General features: G+C 38.2%; 1 protein-coding gene across 2 annotated transcripts in view; it reads left to right on the top strand.

The window, feature by feature from the left end:
- Window positions 1–24,930, top strand: part of LOC126278385 (probable ATP-dependent RNA helicase DDX27) — an 89,740-nt gene that overhangs the window by 45,438 nt on the left and 19,372 nt on the right. Inside the window, exons 6-13 of one of the 2 annotated variants that reach the window (XM_049978477.1) lie at window positions 6,410–6,493; window positions 6,581–6,708; window positions 6,795–6,992; window positions 7,068–7,212; window positions 13,171–13,305; window positions 20,729–20,906; window positions 21,030–21,230; window positions 23,567–23,830. In XM_049978477.1, coding sequence (XP_049834434.1) covers window positions 6,410–6,493; window positions 6,581–6,708; window positions 6,795–6,992; window positions 7,068–7,212; window positions 13,171–13,305; window positions 20,729–20,906; window positions 21,030–21,230; window positions 23,567–23,830 — 1,333 coding nt within the window. Of the gene's footprint in view, window positions 1–6,409; window positions 6,494–6,580; window positions 6,709–6,794; window positions 6,993–7,067; window positions 7,213–13,170; window positions 13,306–20,728; window positions 20,907–21,029; window positions 21,231–23,566; window positions 23,843–24,930 lie in introns of both variants that reach the window. The other variant, XM_049978476.1, reaches the window with a different exon arrangement.

Genomic DNA, 24,930 nt, shown 5'->3' with positions numbered 1-24,930 from the left:
TATAAGGTTGGGAATGTCCTGTCTGACCGTTTTAAGCAGGAGAACGGTGTCCTCAGTGTGACAGCTTTCGCAGTTGCAATCAATAGTATTGTGTTCCTTGTTTGTGGACGATTACTCCATTTTCTGTGCGTCTTCCTCCCTTACAACTGCTACACACCAATTACAGCTGACGATCCTGCGATTGGAGGAATGGTCTAGGACCACAGGCTTTAAATTCTCTTTGGAGAAGACTGTTTGTGTAGATTTTAACTGCTCCCGTTCTCTTTTTAATCTTGCTGTTTTAAAACTAGGAGACACTGTTCTCACCTTTATGGAAAAAGTGAAATATCTCAGGCTTATTTTCGATGAGATGCTTACATGATTGCCACACCTAAAGGATCTAAATGTCCGCTGTTTCAAGGCTTTAAATGTCCTTAAATGCGTCAGTCATAGGTCCTGGGGCACTGACAGGGCACGTCTGCTCCAACTTTATAAGGTCTTTGTGCGACCTCGACTGAAATACGGATGTCAAGCTTATGGATCTGCAAGACCTTTGTACCTCAAAATATTGGATGTAATTCACCATGAGGGTCTTAGGCTTTCCATGGGGGCTTATCGCACGAGTCCAGTTGCTAGTCTATGTGTCGAGGCCGGAGAGCCTCCGCTGTTCATTCGGCGTCTTCTCCTCGTGGTACGGCAAGCATACAGGGCCAAGTCCACTCCTCTTTCGTTGGCATCCAACACCTTTTCACAGCTGGCACTGGAACATCTCTTCCGCCACCATCCGAAGGCAACAAAGCCGTTTGGCATCCGTGCAAAGGAGAGTCTCGAGTCAGTACACCTGGAGGGCATTAAGGTCATCCACCAGGGATGGAGTAGGGGATCTCCCTGGCTACTACAAAGGCCAAGATTACTTCTTGATCTGGCTGCTTACAAGAAGTATTACACCCCGGACCACCTTTTTAGGTCTCGCAGTTCTAGGCGTGCAGTCCGGAACCGTGCGACTGCTACGGTCGCAGGTTTGAATTCTGCCTCGGGCATGGATGTGTGTGATGTCCTTAGGTTAGTTAGGTTTAAGTTGTTCTAAGTTCTAGGGGACTGATGACCACAGCTGTTAAGTCCCATAGAGCTCAGAGCCATTGGAACCACATTTTTAAAATTAAATTTACTGAGATTTTAGACCGCCATTCAGATTTTATTGCTGTTTACACAGATGGATCTAAACAGGGGGATTTTATGGGCTTCTCTGCTGTGTTTACCGATACTGTCCTTAGGATAGGGCTCCCAGAGCAGTTCTCAGTTTACTGTGCAGAACTGTTTGCTATTCTGCAAGCATTAGAGCATATGCGACGACATCATGGCAAGAAATTCATCATCTGCTCCGATTCCCAAAGTGCTCTACACGCTCTTGAACAGATGTACCCAGCAAATCGGATGGTGCAAGAAGTGCAGGACACACTTCTTTTCTTGCAAAAGCAGGACAAGGATGTAATTTTCTGCTGGGTTCCACGGCACATAGTGATTCCTGGAAATGAACTTGCAGACACGGCTGTCAAGGAGGCTTGCTCCATCCCCCCTCTTGCTCGCTGTTCCGTCCCTGTGCAGGCAACAACATCATTCGTGACTCGGAAGGTCATGCGTTGGTGGGAGGCTCAGTGGCTGGAAGTGAGGGATAATAAGTTGCGAGCAGTGAAAGATTCTGTCTGACCATGTTTTGTTCTGCTATTTTATTTTTAGTTTTATCTACCTGTTTTGGTGTGCTGTGTCCAATCTTTCAATTTGCACATTTCCAATTCTCGCAAAGATCGGCTCTGAATTGATCCTTGTTTAACAGATCATGGCTGCACTCGTCAACATGTCTGATAACCTCGTTGTTCTGTGCCCTAAAACACTAATCATCATCTGCTGGAATGTATGGTATGTCAGCAGTTGGGTTGGGTCCTGCAGTGTGGCTTGCTGGCTCCACGTCAGGGCGGCTTCCGCGGGCTCTGTATTGAATATCTCTCTGTTTTTAGTTGCCATTAACAGTCTAGTAGGCAGCTGTCGGGCCCTCCGTCTCACCTCAGTATGCAGACGACTTCTACATTGTTTTATTAGGAACAAGGGACCAATGACATAGTTTGGTCCCTAGCCCCCTCTTTTAAACCAACCAACCAAAAGGTAGATTGAAGAAAGATAAAGCAATATGTTTATTGCATTTGCTGCATTTGGAGAGTTTTTGACAGTGTTGGCTAGAATACACTCTGAAATTCTGAAGTTGCAAGGGGTAAAATACAGGGAGCAAAAGGTCATATACAGCTTGTATAGAACCAGACTGCAGTTCTAAAAGTCAAAGGACATGAAGGGAAACAGTAGTTGGCAATGGAATAAGACATAGTTTTACTCTCTCCCCAGTGGTATTCAGACTGTAAATTGGCCCAGCGATAAAGGAAACCAAGAAAAATTTGTAAAGCTAATAAAGGGACAAGAAATAAAATCTTCCAGATTTGCTGATGACATTGTAATTCTGTGGGAGATAGCAGTTGACTTGAAATCAGTTCAACAGAATGACTAGTCTTGAAAAGTGACTATAAGATAAACATCTACGAAAATAAAAGAAAGAAAATTGAATGTAGTCAAATTATATTTACCTGTTTCTCCTCCAATTCATCATTAAAAAAATATGATGTCATCTTATGATCACAGTTTACGCAATTGCTGCTGAGTTCAATGTTTTTACAATGTGTAATAGAGTAATATACAAATTTATGTTGAACAATCACAAAGGGTAGCATGAAGCAAACAATGCAAGCCTTCAAATAGGCTCAAGATTTCCCAGTACACTGAAGCACTCGATACAGTATTGACCTTGCTCAACAAGTTATGTGACATTTCACTCATGGCGCTAGTACAAGGGATATGCGAGAAACTCTGTACTAGCGAGTACAACAAACTAATGCTCTGCTTAAAACTTACAATTTGTGAAACACTGGAGGAAATAATATTAATTCTATCAACTTACAAACTTTTGTTGGTATTTGAGAAAGTTTGTAATAAAAGTTCTCATAGATATGGGTACAATATATAAACATTTATGCTGCTTTTTGAATAATGGCAACATTCAGAGGCGAAAATCTTCTCCTTCAAAAACCATTACTTGATTCTGAACCCATGTCAGCTTTATTTGTTTATGAGAAACTATAATTAATTGCCACTTGGGTTGCAAATAAGAAATTTGATCGCTGTTCAGGTATTAGAATACCGTGGAAAAATGTTACCAGCTGTTAATCAGCTTTTGAGCAAGTTGATGGCATTTGGACAAAATGAAAAAGAAAATTAATCCAGAATGAAATGTCCAAAAAATGAAATAAATCACATTATATTGACTGGAATTGTTATTGCAAGACTAAATCACAGTGGACAGATCTGTTTTGGAGATATTGTCAACAGACGTAACTACATCACGGGTTTGAGAATCGGAATGAATTGTGATTGCAATCATTTGTTTACTTATTAGTTGCTGCTGTTATATATGGCTTGTACTCTGGAAGATATAGCTGTTCACATTTCACTGTCGCTCAAGCACAGCACTACGAAATGTTGGATGGTACAGAGTGAAACAAGCGTTACCAACAGTGGGAATGTGTACAGCGTACTTCAGATTTTTATTGACATTAGCATGTTTAATCTGCAGTTTGCTTGAATCCATTTGCATTTGTAATTCAATTGACTTTAAAATTACACAAATGCTCAACGGTAGCATACATTTCTGTAAAATTTGTTTAAAGTCTAGATTGGGGCCACTGATGTACTTACATGTTTCATGCAGCAATTTTGTCGATGTTCACCATGTGGTATGATGGAAACAATTGGGGATATGTCAAAACCAATGAGAGACGGTGGGCAGACAATATGTTTGGAAGCAAAAGATAGTGAATGTTTATTAATTCGCTATATTTTTCAGGGGGGGAGAAAAGAAAAAGACAGTAGTGTCCTCAGAATCAGAACCACAGCATTTGCAACATATTTAGAAGAAACAGCCAAAATTTGTGACAATGAAGATGTAAGTTTCACAGATGTCCTGTAAGGATAAGGATAAGGATAAGGATAAGGATAAGGATAAGGATGATGATGATGATGGTGGTGGTGATACCACAGATGATAGTTGAAGTAAACAAAAAAGGTAGTGAAGCAACAATTAATGTAAACAGTTTCTTTTTGCTTATTTTATTTCTCCTTGTATTATCAAAATGTAGACAATCAGTAAATGGCATAATTTTAGAAAAGGCTATCTTAACTGTTTAGAAAGAGAAAGTTTGTACTTTTGATTAATCAGGATGTGTTAAAAAGAAAAATTTTATCAAGAAGTCTCTTAAAAAGAGGGGGGGGGTGCCTTATAATTGGGTAAATTGGTAAATCAGGCAATGCCGAGGGAACTAGATTAGGAAATGAGGCACTAAAAGTAGAAGATGAATTTTGCTATTTGGGCAGTACAGTAGCTGATAAAGGTCACATTAGGGAAGATATAGAATGCAAGCTGGTAGCAGCAAAAAAAGCATTTCTGCAAAAGAGAATTTTTAACAAAATATAAGTCGCAGCTGCAAAATACTAACGCGAATTCTTTACAGACAAATGGAAAAACTAGTAGAAGCCGACCTCGGGGAAGATCAGTTTGGATTCCGTATAAATATTGGAACACGTGAGGCAATACGGACCCTACGTCTTACCTTAGGAGCTAGATTAAGAAAAGGCAAACCCACATTTCTAGCATTTGTAGACTTAGAGAAAACTTTTGACAATGTGGACTGGAATACTCTCTTTTAAGTTCTGAATGTGGCAGGGATAAAATACAGGGAGCGAAATGCTATTTACAATTTGTACAGAAACCAGATGGCAGTTATAAGAGTAGAGAGGCACGAAAGGGAAGTAGTGGTTGGGAAGGGAGTGAGACAGGACTGTAGCCTCTCCCCAATGTTATTCAATCTGTATATTGAGCAAGCAGTAAAGGAAACAAAAGAAAAATGTGGAGTAGGTATTAAAATCCATGGAGAAGAAATAAATACTTTGAGGTTCACTGATGACACTGTAATCTGTCAGAGACAGCAAAGGACTTGGAAGAGCAGTTGAACGGAATGGAAGGTGTCTTGAAAGGAGGATATGAGATGAACATCAACAAAAGCAAAACAAGGATAATGGAATGTAGTCAAATTAAATCGGGTGATGCTGAGGGAATTAGATTAGGAAATGAGACACTTAAAGTAGTAAAGGAGTTTTGCTATTTAGGAAGTAAAATAACTGATGATGGCCGAAGTAGAGAGGATATAAAATGTAGACTGGAATGGCAAGGAAAGTGTTTCTGAAAAAGAGAAATTTATTAACATCGAGTATAGATTTAAGTGTCAGGAAGTCGCTTCTGAAAGTATTTGTATGGAGTGTAGCAATGTATGGAAGTGAAGCATGGACGATAAATAGTTTAGACAAGAAGAAAATAGAAGCTTTCGAAATGTGGTGCTACAGAAGAATGCTGAAGATTAGATGGGTAGATCACATAACTAATGAGGAGGTATTGAATAGGATTGGGGAGAAGAGAAGTTTGTGGCAAAACATGACTAGAAGAAGGGGTCGATTGGTAGGACATGTTTTGAGGCATCAAGGGATCACAAATTTAGCATTGGAGGCCAGTGGGGAGGGTAAAAATCGTAGAGGGAGACCAAGAGATGAATACACTCAGCAGATTCAGAAGGATGTAGGTTGCAGTAGGTACTGGGAGATGAAGAAGCTTGCACAGTATATAGTAGCATGGAGAGCTGCATCAAACCAGTCTCAGGACTGAAGACCACAAGAACAACAACATAAATTTAAATGTCACAGAATATTTACTGAAGGTATTTGGTTGTAGAATAGCCTTGTGAAGAAATGAAAAACATAATGTAAACAGGTTTAGACAAGAAGAGAATTGAACCTATTCAAATGTGATGCTACAGAATAATGCTGAAGATTACATGGATAGATCGAATAACTAATTAGTAGGTGCTCAATTGAACTGGACAGAAAGGAAATTTATGGTCAATTTGAACTAACAGAACAATTTGCCTGCCAGGACACATCCTGAGCCATCAAGAAATTGTCAGTTTGGTACTTGAGGGAAGTGTGTGTGGCATAAAAATTTTAGAGGGAGAAAAAGGTTAAATACCATAAACAGGCTCAAAAGGATTTAGGTTGCAGTTGTTACGTGGAGATGGAAAAAAGCCTGTACAGGATAGACTATCATGGAGTGCTATATCAAACCAGTCTTCGAACTGAAGATAACAATAGCATCAGCTTTTTCTTTCCACTTTGAATTGTTATAATAATATTTCCCTCTGCTTTCCTGCAAAAAAATTGTAATGCAGTACAATCTTCCATGATTAATCTTCACAGCAGTGTACAAAATATTTACATTTATTGGCAGGTATATCAAGTAACGAAGCAGCTGGCACAGTTCACTACAGTAGATGTTGGATTATCTGTTGGTGGTCTTGACTTGAAAATACAGGTAACAAATCTGTGTCATCAACTTATTGTTATTTTTAGCATTTTGCATTGTCCTCATATTTGTAAAAACATAGCATTATTTTTGTAGGAGAATGTTTTGAGAAAAAATCCAGATATTGTAATTGCTACCCCTGGACGTCTTATTGATCATTTGAAGAATACACCATCATTTAGCTTGGACAGTATTGAAGTCTTGATTCTTGATGAAGCAGATCGGTAAGTTAATACATTAGATTTTATGTTTTGATACATCTGTAATTAATTTGTATTCCTTAGATACATTGTGATATTACTCTTCACAGAATGCTGGATGAAAATTTTGCAGAACAGATGAAGGAGATAATACAGCAGTGTGCTAGGACAAGACAAACGTTGCTGTTCTCTGCTACAATGACAGAGGAAGTCAAAGATCTGGCTGCTGTCTCTCTTAACAAGCCAGTTAAGATATTTGTTGATAGTAATCAAAATGTAGCTTTTAATCTACGCCAAGAATTTGTAAGGTAGTATCTTTTTAGTGATCTCATTATTTTACATTGATGGGTTTTATCCTACTCTAAACCTTGCATTTTATGCAGGATAAGAAAAGAACGGGAAGGAGATCGTGAAGCGATTTTGGCAGCTCTTGTGTGTCGTACCTTCAGAGACCATGTCATAGTATTTGTTCAGACAAAAAAGCAAGCACACCGTCTGCACATTCTTCTTGGTCTTTTGGGTATTAAGGTGTGTGCCATAACTTCTACAGTATTTTTTTCTGTGGTTCTCATACATATTGTGCATTTTGTGAAAATTCGCAGGAGCAGGTTGTGAAGCATGAACTTTATGTATTAGGATTTGCAATAGTGATTTGCAAATGATTACAGTGCTAAAATCATTTTAAAGGATTGCTGTTGTTCCCCCCTCCCCTTTGAAATCCGTGCCCTCTTTAGCACCCCAATATCCCAACATACTAGAACAGTCAAAACACGTCCCTTTCGAAGTTTGGCTGTCATTCATTGGGCCCAGTAAAATGGTGAAATATTTATTTCTCTTTATTTTTGAGTACATGATTGGTGACTTTTTTCAAAAAGCAGCCAACACCGAAAACACCAAATTTGAATTTTTATTATTGACTTAGTTTAAAATCTCTTGTTTTCATGATAATATTATACTTTCAGTAATGTTACCTCGTGCTCTGTGGACATCGGTATGAATGTTGATCTTTTTACAAATGTCTTACATCATTAAACAGTGTTGTGAATTGAAGAGCAGCAGCTGTGCAGCATCTTGAAATTCCTCTTCTTAGGATCTTTGGCTGACATGGCAGGCATAATAATGTCCAGTTCATGACCTGCACTGGGCAAATTTCATTCCATCATTGCAGTTGATCACTCAACATAAGAATAAACGGGGGGCAAAACACACACAGCAGGATTACTTCTTAGGAAAATGTAAATTCAGTATTAACTTTGTAAAGTGATATTCTGGAATTCTCATGACAACGAAATATACATATTCATTCGTATGCTACTTCTGGTTCTGACCTGTTGATACAAGGGTCATATGAGTTTCATTGACCCATGTGAAAGCCAATCTCAAGCTACAGCCACCCAGTACATGCTGCTCCTGTCCTGTGACAGATATATTCCATCACTTTAGAGCCACGGTCATCTGCAAGAGCATCTGGGTCATATAACAACTCCACCGCAACTTCTGTGCATTCTTTTATTTGTGTGTTGTAATAAACCACCTATACACTCAAATAAATGACCACTGCCAAACTGTGTCCATAGAAAAGACTGATGATCCTTCCCTCCTTGCCCTGCATTAGCTCTGTGCTCATCCCAACCATATAGTGTGCTTAATGCACTCAAGTCACATTCACAAGGAGTGAAGCTGATATCCTCATCTGATGATCCAAAATTTAAGTTTCCCTTATTTGATAAAGCCAAATTCCAGGATTATTGCTTAAAATGGACATGTGTGATTTCTTTCCCCGTCCTTGTCTAATCCGACCCTTTATTTTACCTCTCAAGGCCTCACCACTAATGGAAGCATAATCTTCCTTCCTCTCTTATTCCTCACAATTTCTGTCTGGTCCTTGCACATGACTATAGGACTATGATTCCTCTTTTCCACTGTTCTCGTAGCAGTTTCCCTCTGATGTCTCACACTCCATACCAATCCCTGCGACCTATTCCTCCGTGTGCAGTTTATCTGTGCCAGGATGCACTCTCTCTGGTGCTATATTCCTGTCCCCTTCACTTGCCATCCCTAACAGGACCCAAGGCACAACATATCTGGAAATAACACACAGTCGTATCAAGGATATTTCTCATTCCATAGTTAACATTATTGTGTATGCAGTTGCATAGCAACAGCAGTCTCTTGACCTGCTAGGCTGTCATTTCACTTCTCTGAAAAACAGTGGTGAAGTAATCCCTCTGCCACCAAAAGCAGTACAGGTTGTAGTATGCATCAGGGAAGGAGTTTCAATTTTTTTGTTTGTACTAGTTTGGCATTTTAAAGCAATAATCCTGGAATTAGGCTTAATCAAGTTAGGGAAACCCCAGGAAACTTAAATTTTGGATGGTCAGATGAGGATATCAGCCTCACTCCTTCTGAATGTTAGTTGAGTGCATTAACCACACGTTTGTGACTTGTACATTTAGCCATTGCGAGAGCGTTACAAATTTCATTGAAGGTTGGAAGTGGGACACACTTGCAGATAGACGACACGCTAAATGGTAGGGGCTGCTCGCTAAATTCTGAAATCTGATCTTCACCAAGGATGTAGAGCATATATTAGTACCACCAACTTTCAAATCACGCAATGATGACCATTCAAAGATAAGGGAAATTAGAGCTCGTACTGAGGCGTTCAGACAGTCATTTTTCCCTTGTGCAATCTGCGAGTGGAACGGGAGGGGGGGGGGGGCGGGGGGGGAAATGACTTTGGCGCAAATTGTGCCCTCAGCCACACAGCACTTGATGGCTAGCGGAGTATATATGTACATGTAGATTAGCTCTGACAGTTGTTGTAATCATGGCAGCTGGCTTAATATGTAGCACAGAAATTAGCTACCATTACATAAGAATTGCCTAAACTGCACATATCCCCCATTTTGTGAGATGAGGGTATTCTCTACATTTTTCCTGACACCGCCTCAAAACAGCCAAATAAAAATATAGATAGCATATAATAGCCCCCTTGGAGGAGTTACAAACAATGTATGGACAATTCTCAGGTGCAAGAGTGACTTTTGTGTCACACTTTGCTTTGTACGAATAAGAGGTGCTTTGTACGAATAAGAGGAGTGTGTTATAGGAGTGCATTATGAACAGTTCATAGGATTTGAATGAAGCATGTTGTTTTGGTTTCAAGTAGTTGGTTTATTATAATATCAAATTGCCAAGCATACAGGAAGAGAGTAAGCTGGATGGAAAGAGTGAGTAATGGAAGAGTATTGGAAAGGGTGGTGAGAGAAGATGTCTGCTGAAGGTTGTAAGAGAAAGGAAAAAGAACTGATTGGGACATTCATTGAGAAGGGAGTGCTTGCAGGCAAATGCTTTGGAAGGATTGGTTTGTGGGAGAAGACTGAGAGGAAGAAGGAGATACAAGATGATAGATGGCATAAAGGAAAGAGGAAATTATGCAGACCTGAAGAGGATGGCAGAAGACCAGACAGCCAAGAGAACTACTGCCTTTTGGCAGAAATTGATGATGATACGGGAAGAGCCACAGTCTTATTGCTACTATTGTTGACACTGAATCATGAACACCAATCACTCCATGGGGGGGGGGTGTGAATACTGACAGGAGCAAGATAGTTGACATCAGGTTATCTTCCTCTATGACCTGGCGTGTACGTCAACATGTGAAACAGACATCCGGAGGTGCGCATTCATCTGTACCTTGTTGAGGAATACCTAGAAGAGCTGTACAATTTCCAGTTGCTTTTGGTTGGAGATCCCTCTTGACACATGAGGATCACTCAAAAACTTACTTTCAATTATGAGATAAAATGTTGCTACATATACCCATTCAGCATTACAGAATAATGTGTCAGACTAATGTTCACAAAATACCAAATATCTTTTGTGTTTCTTGTCATACTTATAACACCAGTAAAAATTATATCAGTAGAGGCTGCAGAACCATGCTCAGCTTACATAAGTTGAGAGAACCAGACAAATATAAAATAGAGATGTGGAAATAAAATGACAGTAGACCTCATCTAAAGGAAGATATTTGTCCATGACAGGATTTTACTTGTAATATATTTATCCAGTTAAAAACAATTATTTTTCTATTTAAATCATGAATTGTGTGTCACTTTCAGATACAACACTCTTTTGTGTCATATTTAAAGTAACTGTTTCCATTCTCTGTATTCAGTTGGTCTTTAGTTCTGATGGTACTTGCTTAGTTGTGGAAACCAGTCAACCTTGTTATTGATTTCTGCAGTCAAGACAATTCTGATGAAAACATTTGTGAACATTAAATCTCATGCTTCATAGACAATGTTTGGTTTCAAGAAATCAGATGCCATGTACAGTTACACGTTGCATGCTCCAATCGGCTTTAATTATGACTCAAATTTCTATTCATCATAATATTTTATGATAATTATAATTTTGTGCGTGTACAAATTTGAAGAAAACACAACATAGATAATAAGTGAACTGAGAACTACATAACATTTGTATTTTTTTCAGGAGTTAGTCACATTTTTTACTGAAAAAATTCACTTGTTATTTTCACTTTAACTTCCAATGTGTGTATTCATTACTATAAATGATATCACAGCTCTCTGACAGCTGAGTATTGTGTTCCTGTTGAGTGACTGGTAGCTCTTTTTTAGCAGTCATGCTTCACAGAAGGAATATATTTTAGGAGGGATGTGAGATCTGCTATCTTTTCTGGGCAGACGGGCCGAATACTTAGTATAGGAAAGCTTTGTTTATGTTCACAAATTCTGGTTGGCTACCTATTGTAGATTTCTTCAAATTTTTCATAAGGAATTAAAAACCTTTACAAATACTTCAAATAAACAGTTCTGTACCACCCCGCACTGGAAAACTGAACCACATCCTTCACCAGGGCTTAGATTACCTATCATCACGCCCTGAATTGAGGGACACCCTACCTGAGACACTTCACTCACCTCCTAAAGTGGTGTTCCAACACCCACCCAACCTCCACAACATCCTAGTTCATCATTATGCCACTCACAGTCCCAACCCTTTGCCACAAGGATCATATCCTTGTGAAAGACACAGGTGCTAAACCTCCCCAATCCACCCACCCAGCACTTCCTATTCCAGTCTTGTCACAAGTTTATCCTATCCCATCAGGGGCCAGGCCACCTGTGATTTCAGTGGCTGCTTCACTACCCGAGCCATCTGGATTCTTCCCTCCACCACCAGCTTTTCTAAACTGCGCAAATGGGACTTATCCTTACAATGCATTCTCTACTCCCATAATTATCCCGGTGTCAACCTACAGTAACATACTGTCCCAACAGTTTCCACCTCCTCTATCCCCATTCTTATCTCCCACCCTGTTTATTTGCAGCTGTTTGCCAATGCATCCACCCATCTTTCTTCACTCCTCTCCATTTTTGCTCCATTTTTCCTCACATCCCTGCCCCCTAACCTCCTGATTCTGTGCCTGTCGGCATTCTAGTCCGTGCACACTCCACCAGACAGTGTTCGTTTCTCTCCCCGTCAGTACATAATCCCTTCCCCTTCCCAACCCCCTCCAGATTGCTGCTTGTATTCCACATGTTGCATTCTGGCACAAGATACTGGAATGCTGTGTGTGTGTGTGTGTGTGTGTGTGTGTGTGTGTGTGTGTCTTTTACTGATGAAGACTGTGGTTGAAAGCTGTATGTAAGTATCTTTTAATTGTGCTTGTCTGCAACTTGAGGTGTCTTCTTTATGGTAAGTAGCAATCTGTCTTTTCCTACATTGTTGATATTACTACTTGGAGTCTCCATTGTTTGAAAATTGTAGTTAGTATAACTTTTGACACCTCAAACATGTAATGAAATATGAAGTTGCCATAGAAAGTATTGCCACCTACTGGTGCAAGAATTAATGAATGGAGTTAAACATTTTGGCTACTGAAAATATGAATGTTTGTGAAAGTTTCATAATCACAAGTAGAAAAATTGTAAAATTGGAGTTAGTTGGTTTGGCTTCTGAGTGGCACAGCTAGTAGTGCATAATGTAGCCACATTAAAATAACAGGCTGGTGGATTTGTGTGAATGTGTGTGAGGACAGGAGATTGAACAGAAAGACGGACAGTAGGATAGAAACCATGTGTAAATGTGAATGTGTGTGAGGACAGGAGATTGAACAGAAAGACGGACAGTAGGATAGAAACCCTGTGTAAAAGAGAGGTTTGAAAATGACATTTTGTCATACTGTTTTCCTCAAAATTTTTAGTTAATGAACAGATTTGCCCTGTATCAACTGGAGTCGTAATTTTGAATCTGTGTTCATGTAGCAAGTTTCATTTTCAGACATTATCATTGTTTTGTAGGTATAAGGAGAATAACACCGATAGGAAAACTTTACCTTCTGTTGACCATTGGTTATTATTTGGCATGTGGTACTTATGTTTTATTGCCAGTAATTCCAGTATTCCAACTTTATGGACAGTTTGATATAAATTTAAATTTTGGTTTTAACAGGTTGGAGAACTGCATGGAAATCTGACACAGCCTCAGCGTTTGGAAGCTCTGAAGCGTTTCAAGAATGAAGAGCTGGACGTTCTTGTGGCAACTGATGTTGCAGCTCGAGGTCTAGACATTCGAGGAGTAAAAACTGTAAGTGTATTCAAGGAATTTTGTATTTTAGTTGTCTTGTCTCCATTCTGTGCTTAAAAGTTTAAATTCTTAACTATCTGTAATGAATATTTTTAATGTTTGGGCATTGCTGATGTGAGAACCTTTTCACTGTAAAGACACTGCACCTTGTATATGAAGTACATTTCTTTCACATTAATCTTCTTATGTGATGTCTCACTAATTTTTATAAAGCTTACAACATGGTCTCAGGAGACTGTACACAAGCTCATGTAGAACATGGATGAGGAACAAAAGTGACCATCTTCTTTTCAAATAAATAACTCTCACACTCACCATAATTGCCTGCTTATGATCAGTGAGTATGTTCTGGGTCATTCCATGTAAAAACATAGATATTTTGATGGATCCTAAGGTAACAATTTCAGAAATTAGTCGTATTTGGTACATGAAGTGCTACGTAGTAATGAATTGACTCACAGACTTCCTTTTTTTTCATCTCGTATGTAGAAAACTAAGGTGATGTAATATATAAAAAAAATAGCATACATCATTCATTTTTTATGAAAAATGTTGAAAAAAACACTTTTTCCAAGTTGTGCTTTAAATTTGTGATTTTTTTTAAAAAAAAAAATAAGTATAACTTTGTACAGGTTAACAGTACAGTCCACAGCTTGTGCACTGTGACTCTTTAGTCTAGTATTAAGTGTAAATAATAATGAACAGCATTTGGCATTGCAATTAATAGTCTTACCTTCACTTAAAAGATGACACCATCGGGAAAAAATATCGAATGTGATGAACTTCTAAGTCCAAGAAGGGGGGGGGGAGGGCATAGACAATTGAATCTCAGTTTAATTTTATGCAGAAATGTTTACATATCTGGTAGCAATCTAAGGAACAAAGAGGAATATCCTAACTCACTTTATTCACATTGCCACGTACACATAGTGCCTACACTCAATGTTACTGGTGAAGAAAATCCATGTGCATTCTTTGAAAAGTTGTACCTAAAATATTTATGGTTGACTTGTAGGTCAGAACTGTAAACAGTTGAGAGCTGAAAAGACTTACCAATCAATTTTCTGAATGTATATATTGTATTTTGATGTTAAATGTCTCTTCAGTGTAAATAATTACAAGAGGCAGCTAAGACAAACAAATGTGGTGAAATAAATTAATTAAAAAGATAACTTTAGTGAAATAAAAGAAAAGATGCAAGCAATAATGAGAGGCATCAATAATTTTTTACGTGTATGCCAGTGTATGTAGACATATACAGATTCAAATGTAAAGATGGAAATTGTATTTTTATAACTCCACCTTGCATATAATATTGTTTTCCTTGACATCTTGATCCAAAAACCAATATAAGTTCACTTAAATGTAAGAATTGCAATCTTTTTATAGCACTTAATGTCAAGTTTATGCAACCGTTCACTGTGACTTTGTGTTGATGTGAATCCACCTGGCATATAACATTAGGAAAGGGGACCCAACAAGAATCTTCCCTACTAGGCCATAGTTGTAATCGTGATTCATCAAGAGACATTCAGTTTATCTCAACATCTTTAAAGTCATGTGATAACTGGGAACTGTGTCCTGTATAGCAGTTTTCATCTCATTTGAAAGCCACATACTGTCCCACATGCAGCTGTTCCAACAAAGCATTTTCATGAGCTGCCATAGCAACAGTGGTCCCATTTGCATCTGTTAAAAGTCTCTTCATTAAAATGGTGTTAATAGTAGTGACTGGAAGTGTATGATGTGATTGTTTACCTCTGTTCCAAGAAACTGTAATGTGGTTTGATAACCCTCGAAGAAACGAAGAATGTGTTGTTGGCATGTATTTTCTGTACAGCTCTTTCAGATGACTCATAATAAGCCCTTTTCTGCATGTGATTCTCTTTGTTATCTACCATAGTGGAAACATAATTTTTACTTCCTGCACAGAGTCTTCAAAAATTGTCATTTTCATAAAACGTCACTATGTGTTGTTTCACAGTTTCATGTTAACATCTTTAATCACTTATCCATTTTGCAGAAGCAGTTACACCTATAATATCTTTAATTTTTCTTGCTACACATACCATGTGCTCTGTGACACCGAAAGTAGCTGCTAGTCATGAAAGTGGAACTAGTGTTGAAACTAGAATCTCCTTGCTGCGAGTTGAATGTCTTCATTTTTAAGTGAGGAGCTCCATTATGTTGGAAAAATGTTTTGTGTTGTTCACATGGGCACCCCACAAAATACAAGGCTTTTATACCTTCTTTGTAGGGCATCAAATCATATGAAAATTTCTTGGCACACAGGTACTGCACAGTGAGCACAGTTGCAGGACACTATCCCACCACGCATTTTCAGTCACTACTGATAACACTTTTCTAATTCAGAGACTTTCGACAGGTAACAGATGGGATCACTGTTGCTATGGCTGCTCATGAAAAATTTTTGTTCGGGCAGTATGTAGCTTTCAAGTAAGATGAAAACTGCTACATAGGACACATTTCCCAGTTGTCACATGAATTTTAAAATGTTAAAATTAACTGTGTGTCTCCTGCTGAATCACAATACCTTCCACGGCCCAGTAGGCAAAAATCTTTTTATGTCTTCTTCTCTAATGTTGTCTGCAAGGTGGATGTCCCATCATTATGAAGTCACAGTGCATGGTTGTATAAACTTTACAATAAATGAATTGAAAAGACTGTATCTCGTACATTTAAGTAAACTTATTTTGTTTTTTGATCAAGATGACAAGAAAAACAGTGCTATATGCAAGATGGAAGAATTTTGAAAATACAGTTTCCAACTTTATGTCAGAACTAATTTATGAAACTGTTCTGTGCAGAATTTTTACATCTATATACACTGATATATATGTAAAAAATTATTACTGTCACTCATTATTGGTTGCATCTTTTCTTTTATTTCACTAAAGTTTCTTTTTAATTTAGGCTGACAGAATAAGGATATATCACCACATTTGTTCACCCAAGGTGTCTCTTGTAATTCTTTACCTTGAAAAGACATTTAACAGTGAAACACAACAAATACATTAAGAAAAGTGATTGTTAACTCTTTTCAGCTCACAACTGTTTTCAATTCTGCCACACAAGTCGACTGCAAATATTTTAGAATTTAGGCTAACTGAATTAGGATACACCACCACATTTGTTCACCCAAGGTGTCTCTTGTAATTCTTTACCTTGAAAAGACATTTAACAGTGAAACACAACAAATACATTAAGAAAAGTGATTGTTAACTCTTTTCAGCTCACAACTGTTTTCAATTCTGCCACACAAGTCAACTGCATATATTTTAGGTGCAGTTTTTCAAGAAATACACATGGATTTTGTTACGTAGTACATTGTAGTGTCGAGTGTGGATGGTATGTGCAAGTGGCATTTTCATAAAGTGAGTTAGGATATTTTTCTTTGCACCTAAAATTGCTATAAAATTCAATGTTTTTTCCCGATGGAGTCACCTTTAAGTAAAGGTAAGAACTATTAATTGCAATGCCAAACGCTTTTCGTTATTGTTTATACTTAATAGTAGTACTAAAGAGTTACAGTGTGCAAGTTGTCATCTGTGCTATTAACCTGTACAAAGTTATGCCTTTTTAAAAGATCACAAATTTAAAGCACAGTGTGGAAAGAAGTATGTTTTTCAGTGTTTTTCATAAAAAGTCTGAATGATGTATCATATTTATTATATGTTATATCAATTAGTGGCCTACATACTAGATGCATTAAAAATTGAAATATGTAGGTCAACTGATTACTAAGTAATTGCTCTCTGAAAATAAAGAAATTAATGCCTGACTAATGATTAATTACACATACTTGACCCTTCAGACACACATTTATCAAAAATGATTAGAGTTAGGGCAGTGCTATTGGGCAGTTTTACTATTAAGACATGTAGGTGTCCATGTACCAAATATGACTAAGTTCTAAAATCGTTGCCTTATTACCCCTGTAAGATTACACAATGACTCTCCAGTATAAAATCAGTCCTAAATTGTGTCAATCCTACAAAAGTGCTTGACAATATACCTCATGTGTCTTTGATGCTCTTACCCTGCCCCCCCCCCCCCCCCCCCCCCCCCCACACACACACACACACACACATTCACTTCGAGCATAACTTTTTGCTACTCTTTCATCCATCAACTGTGTCCCGATGCCTTGCTTGAAAGGTACACTATCATTGTCTTTTACTTTCCTTTAGTCATTACAGTCATTGTCAGATTTCATTATTTGGCCAAGCAAGGTGGCTCAATGGCTGTAATACTGTACTCATTCAGGAAAAGCCGGGTTCAGATCCCTGTTTACCCAGCTAGATTTGTGTTAACTGTGGTTTTCCTAAATAAGTTAAGCCTAATACCAGGTTGGCTCCATTGTAATAGCCATACTGATTTCCTTCCTCATCTTTATTCAATATGAGCTTGTACAGTGTCTTCAGTGACTTCTTTATCAATAAGATGTTTAATCCTAACTTTCCTTCTTGTCTTTCTTAGTCCATAGTGAATTTTGTTAACAGTTAAATCAGTGACTAGCACACAATGAAAAAGCAAAAGTTGTAGAATAGCTTCAGCTACTCACATATAGGGGGTCCATCAACCTACTGTGGAAGTTTAAACTGTTCTCTGCAGTCAATCTTATTTTCAGTTAATTCACCCTTACGTTTGAAGTGTGCCGCATTTGTTGTCATATCGTAATGACAGAGAGCAGTTACCATTAAGCTGAACAAATTCACACTGCTATCTATTTTCATATTAATCCAGTCCGTATCTTTCTTTCTGTACATGCTCCAACCTTGATTTTTCTTGTTTTATCACTGGATCTGGACAAGCTGAAAGAACCAGAGGTTGTACAGAGTTTCAAGGAGAGCATAAGGGAACAGTTGACAGGAATGGGGGAAAGAAACACAGTAGAAGAAGAATGGGTAGCTCTGAGGGATGAAGTACTGAAGGCAGCAGAGGATAAAGTAAGTAAAAAGACGAGGGCTGCTAGAAATCCTTGGGTAACAGAAGAAATATTGAATTTAATTGATGAAAGGAGAAAATATAAAAATGCAGTAAATGAAGCAGGCAAAAAGGAATACAAACGTCTCAAAAATGAGATCGACAGGAAGTGCAAAATGGCTAAGCAAGGATGGCTAGAGGACAAATGTAAGGATATAGAAGCTTATCTCACTAGGGGTAAGATAGATACTGCCTACAGGAAAATAAAGAGACCTTTGGAGAGAAGAGAACCATATGTATGAATATCAAGAGCTCAAATGGCAACCCAGTTGTAAGCAAAGAAGGGAAAGCAGAAAGGTGGAAGGAGTATATAGAGGGTTTATACAAGGGCGATGTACTTGAGGACAATATTATTGAAAGGGAAGAGGATGTAGATGAAGATGAAATGGGAGATAAGATACTGCGTGAAGAATTTGACAGAGCCCCGAAAGACCTGAGTCGAAACAACGCCCCGGGAGTAGACAACATTCCATTAGAACTACTGACAGCCTTGGGAGAGCCAGTCATGACAAAACTCTACCAGCTGGTGAGCAAGATGTATGAGACAGGCGAAATACCCTCAGACTTCAAGAAGAATATAATAATTCCAATCCAAAAGAAAGCAGGTGCTGACAGATGTGAAAATTACCGAACTATCAGTTTAATAAGTCACAGCTGCAAAATACTAATGTGAATTCTTTACAGACGAATGGAAAAACTGGTAGATGCGGACCTCGAGGAAGATCAGTTTGGATTCCGTAGAAATGTTGGAACACGTGAGGCAATACTGACCTTACGACTTATCTTAGGAGAAAGATTAAGAAAAGGCAAACCTAAGTTTCCAGCATTTGTAGACTTAGAGAAAGCTTTTGACTATGTTGACTGGAATACTCTCTCTCAAATTCTGAAGGTGGCAGGGGTAAAGTACAGGGAGCGAAATGCTATTTACAATTTGTGCAGAAACCAGATGGCTGTCATAAGAGTCGAGGGGCATGAAAGGGAAGCAGTGGTTGGGAAAGGAGTGAGACAGGGTTGTAGCCTCTCCCCGATGTTATTCAATCTGTATATTGAGCAAGCAGTAAAGGAAACAAAAGAATAGTTCAGTGTAGGTATTAAATTCCGTGGAGAAGAAATAAAAACTTTGAGGTTCGCCAATGACACTGTAATTCTGGCAGAGACAGCAAAGGACTTGAAAGAGCAGTTGAACGGAATGGAAGGTGTCTTGAAAGGAGGATATGAGATGAACATCAACAAAAGCAAAATGAGGATAATGGAATGTAGTCAAATTAAATCGGGTAATGCTGAGGGAATTAGATTAGGAAATGAGACACTTAAAGTAGTAAAGGAGTTTTGCTATTTAGGAAGTAAAATAACTGATGATGGCCGAAGTAGAGAGGATATAAAATGTAGACTGGAATGGCAAGGAAAGCGTTTCTGAAGAAGGGAAATTTGTTAACTTCGAGTATAGATTTATGTATCAGGAAGTAGTTTCTGAAAGTATTTGTATGCAGGTAGCCATGTATGGAAGTGAAACATGGACGATAACTAGTTCGGACAAAAAGAGAATAGAAGCTTTCGAAATGTGGTGTTACAGAAGAATGCTGAAGATAAGGTGGATAGATCATGTAACTAATGAGGAGGTATTGAATAGGATTGGGGAGGAGAGAAGTTTGTGGCACAACTTGACTAGAAGAAGGGATTGGTTGGTAGGACATGTTTTGAGGCATCAAGGGATCACAAATTTAGCATTGGAGGGTAAAAATCGTAGAGGAAGACCAAGAGATGAATACAGTAAGCAGATTCAGAAGGATGTAGGTTGCAATAGGTACTGGGAGATGAAGAAGCTTGCACAGGACAGAGTAGCATGGAGAGCTGCATCAAACCAGTCTCAGCACTGAAGACCACAACAACAACAACTATTGAGTAATTCACAATTTTAGGCAGGAAGTCTGAATTGACGCTATTTTTATATCGATTCATGTATTTCTTTGTTGGATAATAATATATAAGGGTATACTATCTGGTGAAGGAGCCAGCTGTCAGATAGCAGCAAAAATTGTTCAGCAAAGAATAAATACTACTGAAAAGGTGCAGAGAATTTTTAGACATGATTATTTATTGCTGTGTCAGTGTGAAATGTCATTCATTTCTGTCTTCCCACAAACAGCAGATGGCATTATGTTGTTATAAGTTCTTCATATATTTACTAGATTGGGCATTGTCATACTTCTGCATTAATGTGACACAAGTCTTGGAGCAGTGAAGCCTTTGAACATTCTGGATAGTATTTGCTTCTATTCATGCCATTATTTGTAAATAAAAATGTGCTACTGCCTTGCTTCTAGTCCATTTAATTCTTACAATCTTTTGGCATGAGAGTTGTATTGGATCATCCATAGCAACATCATTTTCATTTCCATAATGAATTACTTTTTAGGTGATAAATTTTCTGATGCCTGCAACAGTGGAACATTATATTCATAGAGTGGGCCGTACTGCACGTGCGGGCCGTGCAGGAGTGTCTGTTTCATTAGCTGGTGAAGCAGAATACAAAGTAGTCAAAGAAGTTGTCAAGAATGCTTGTACTCCCCCCAAAAATAGAATTATTCCTCCAGGTAAGTTAGCACTATCATATTCAGTTACCATTTGGTAACAGGTCTTGAAATGTGATATTTGTTCTATTACAGTTTGATTTTTTGGTTAACAGTTAGTATGATAAACTATGCAATTTGTTACAGACATAATCAGCAAGTATTGTGAGCGTGTTAATGCTCTTGAGGATGACATTCAAAAAATTCTACAAGAAGAAAGAGAAGAACGGGAACTTCAAAAAACTGAGAATCAGGTAAACAGAGCCGAGAAGCTCTTAAAAGAAGGAAAAGGAGATAAATCTCAGCGTTCATGGTTTCAAACTGAAAAGGACCGCCAACTAGAGAAAGGTTTCCATTTTTGAGTACTTATCTTATTTATCAGATTAATATTTTTAACATTATCTCTCCATTTTCTGAAACTGAAGAAAAGAGATTGCAAACTGTTGTGTTAGATGACAGAGCTAGGTCAAGATTCACGTGGCTGTTTCTCTGCACTGAATTTAATTAGACACATTCCACGTTATCCTTTCTGCCACATCATCCCACTGTCTGAAAAGAAGATTGCATTCAAAACAAAAAGTTAAAGGCTACTGAAATTGTATCCTGGATTGTAGAATATTTTTTAATCTTGAAATATGTTTTAAGGAGCTTATTCTGATAGCAATCAACTATAATTTATTGCTGCTGTAGGAAGACAAATGGCTCTTGATGAAAGAGAAAAGGCAGAATTTTGGAAAGAAATCCTAAGAGATTAAACATATTTGGATGTGATTAAAATGAAGTGTGAAAAAAGTGAGTCATGATACACCTGTAGCCCCTGGTGATATTAGGCTTTGGTATTGGAAAGTTCTGGATGCAATATAAATAATGTAATCACTCGTAGAGTAGTAAATGTAATCATTCTTCTGAGTTTTATGCTGGCGAGTGATTTACTAAGTAGCGTAAATACAGATGTTCTCTCCCTCCCCCCTCCCTGAAACCATGTGCGTGCCTTTTTAGCACACTTGGTCACTAGCTTAAGGTTAAATGAAATAAAGAATTAATAATCCATTTAATTAGCAGTGGGTGTGATTAAAGAAATAAATATTTGGAAAGAATATTAAGACAAACAATGATAAAAATAAAATCTTAAAACATCATTAATATTAAATGCTAGTGTGGTGAGTGTGTCACTATTGGCTTTTGTTTAAATTGTGCTGATAATAATAAAAGATTGCTGTGCGTTTTAGATTTCAGCCAAGAGGCCTTCTTCTGAAGTAGAAAATACATGCACAAGCACAAGTCACAACATCTGAGCACTGTCTGTGGCCACTGTGACTGGACTGATTCATATCCGAGACTGATGGGTGTAGCAGGGGTGGTGGAGGTAATGAGGAGGCATGGGGGCAGTGAGGGAGGGAGTAGCAGGGTGATGTGGGGTAAAGTGTAGTGGGAAGGGAATAGGTAATTATAGGACAGAGACTAATAAAGGTTGAGACCAGGGGCATTATGGGAAAGTAGGATATATTGCAGGGAGAATTACCACATGCAAAATTCAAAAAAGCTGGTGTTGGTAGGAAGGATCCAAATGGCACAGGCTGTGAAGCAGTCATTGGAGTGAAGCACATTGTGTTGGGCAGCATCATGTTCAGCAACTTGGTGGTTCAGCTGTCTCTTGACCACAGTTTGTCAGTGTCCATTCATGTGCCAGACAGTTTGTTAGTCATCATGTCCACCTAGAAAGCAGCATAGTTTTTGCAGCTTAGTTTGTAGATCACATGACTAATTTCACAGGTAGCCCTGCTTTTGACAGGATAAGAGATTCGTGCAACTGGATTGGAGTAGGTGGTGGTGACGGGATCATGTATGGGACTGGCCTTGCAAGTAGGTCTATTGCAGGAATATGGGCCGTGAGGCAAGGGATTAATGCAGAGATGGAGTAGGAATGGGCAAGGATATTGCGTAAGTTAGATGGGTTGTGGAATACCACTATAGGAAGGGTGGGAAGGTTAGTGGGTAGGATATTCCTCATTTCAGGGCACAGCCTGAGATATTGGAGAATGTGATTCAGTTCTGGGTGCTACTGAGTCATGAGAGGAGTGCTCTTTTATGTGAATTAGTACGTGCAAAATTTTCCCATGATTTTAATAGTCTAGAGTATCCAAATGAGCAAAAGTTATACTTTTGTGACAACAAAGAAAGAAATGACCCTTTATTAATTAATTTTAATGGCATTTTTTTATATTTGCATGTAGTGTGATGTTAATGTTTTTTCTGTTATTTCTTCTGGCTCTTACGTAAAATGCAACTTGAACATTAGTATTCTTCTAGAGTAAGTACTCTGAACTGCAGTTTGTATCTTGAAACTTCCTGGCAGATTAAAACTGTGTGCCAGTCCGAGACTCGAACTCGGGATCTTTGCCTTTCGCAGGCAAGTGCTCTACCAACAGAGCTACCCGAACACGACTCACACACTGTCCACAGCTTTACTTCTGCCAGTACCTTTGCAAAGGCTCGAGTTCGAGTCTCGGTCTGGCACACAGTTTTAATCTGCCAGGAAGTTTCATATCAGTGCACACTCCGCTGTAGAGTGAAAATCTCATTCAGTTTGCATCTTATTTTCATGCTACTATTTGAATTATGCTTTAATATAAAATCAATATTGTAAAATCTGTTCTGATCTACAAACAACACAATTGTTTTAGAGAGGCTGAGACTGACTGATCCAAAAGGAGGAAAGAAAAAGCGAGGAACCAAACGAAAAGCAGATGATAGTGATGATGAACGTGAGATTAATGCTAATAATGAGGCTGAAAAAAAAGCAAAGAAGGGTAAACGGAAAGAAACTCCTGAAGACAGAGTTCAGGCAGAGATGAGTAAGATTGCGGCACTGCAAGCTCGTTTAGCAAAGAAGAAAAGCCGCCCACGAAAGCTAAGAACTCTGGTTGACACACCAAGCCAGCCCATTGGTAAAAAAAATAGTATGTATTTGGCAAATGAATCTCAGTTAATTTATATTTACAACTATTGTTGTACCTGTGCTGTATTGTTTACATGTGCAAAATTTGTGTTAACATAGGATACTAAATCTTCAGATATTAGATCAAAAGTCTGTACTTTTCCCTGGGTATAGTTTAGTAGTAGTATGAAGTTTGTAAAAGGGTGATGTTACAAATTAAGGTTTGATTCCCAATCTAATCCACTGTTTCATTCTGCAATTAAATCCTGAAAAACTGGAGATATCTGAATCCAAGGTGGCAGATTAAAACTTAAGCTATAATTATGTTGGTTGAATGCAGCATTTTGTCATGGTTCTCAAGTAGCTGGGAACCCACTTTTCCCAAAATCTATGCTTCATTGATGACAATAGTTTGAAACACATAGATTGCTACTTGGTATAGAGAGTAGATCTTGAGTCGCCGACAAGCACAGCAAAGACACTTTTACTTTAGAAGAAGGCGTTTTGGCCGAAAGCTTAAAAGTATAGCAGACCTTTTGTTGTGCACGTTTGCCACTCAACTACTACTCTCTCTCTCTCTCTCTCTCTCTCTCTCTCTCTCTCTCTCTCTCTCTCTCTCTCTCTCTCTCGCTGTTTACCATGATATTGTCATCATTCCAACCTGAATCTTCTGTTGTTTGGTTTCATTTTTCATTAATTTATATATCTTCATCTTTTTTACTTTAATGCACAAAAATGATGTCATTTACATAATAATGTCATTGTTAACTCTTTGTTTCTAGATTCCAGGACTCCTGAAAAAACTTATCTATTGTCTTGTGTGGCTGTAGTCTTTATTGGTTGTATCCCTTTTTTGGCAGTTGGAATGACTTGCGGCTGGTGATATCTGCTCTTGTAGCTGCATCACGACTGAGATAATTTTTTAGATCACGCCTTTTACAACACCCATGTTTATTGGAATTTATTGATACACACTGGTCTGAACAGCTGGAAAATTGGTTAACTTGAGGAAACTTTCACCACCTCTGAATAGGTCATTAGAAGAAGTGGTCACTTGCTGTTCAAAAATTCTTATTTATTGAAACTTCTCAGGTGCAGCTCATCACCAGA

The sequence above is a fragment of the Schistocerca gregaria genome, chromosome 6 (genome assembly GCF_023897955.1).
Source record: "Schistocerca gregaria isolate iqSchGreg1 chromosome 6, iqSchGreg1.2, whole genome shotgun sequence".
In the NCBI taxonomy this organism is placed as follows: Eukaryota; Metazoa; Arthropoda; class Insecta; order Orthoptera; family Acrididae; genus Schistocerca; species Schistocerca gregaria.
This window is presented reverse-complemented; position numbering and strand designations above follow the sequence as displayed.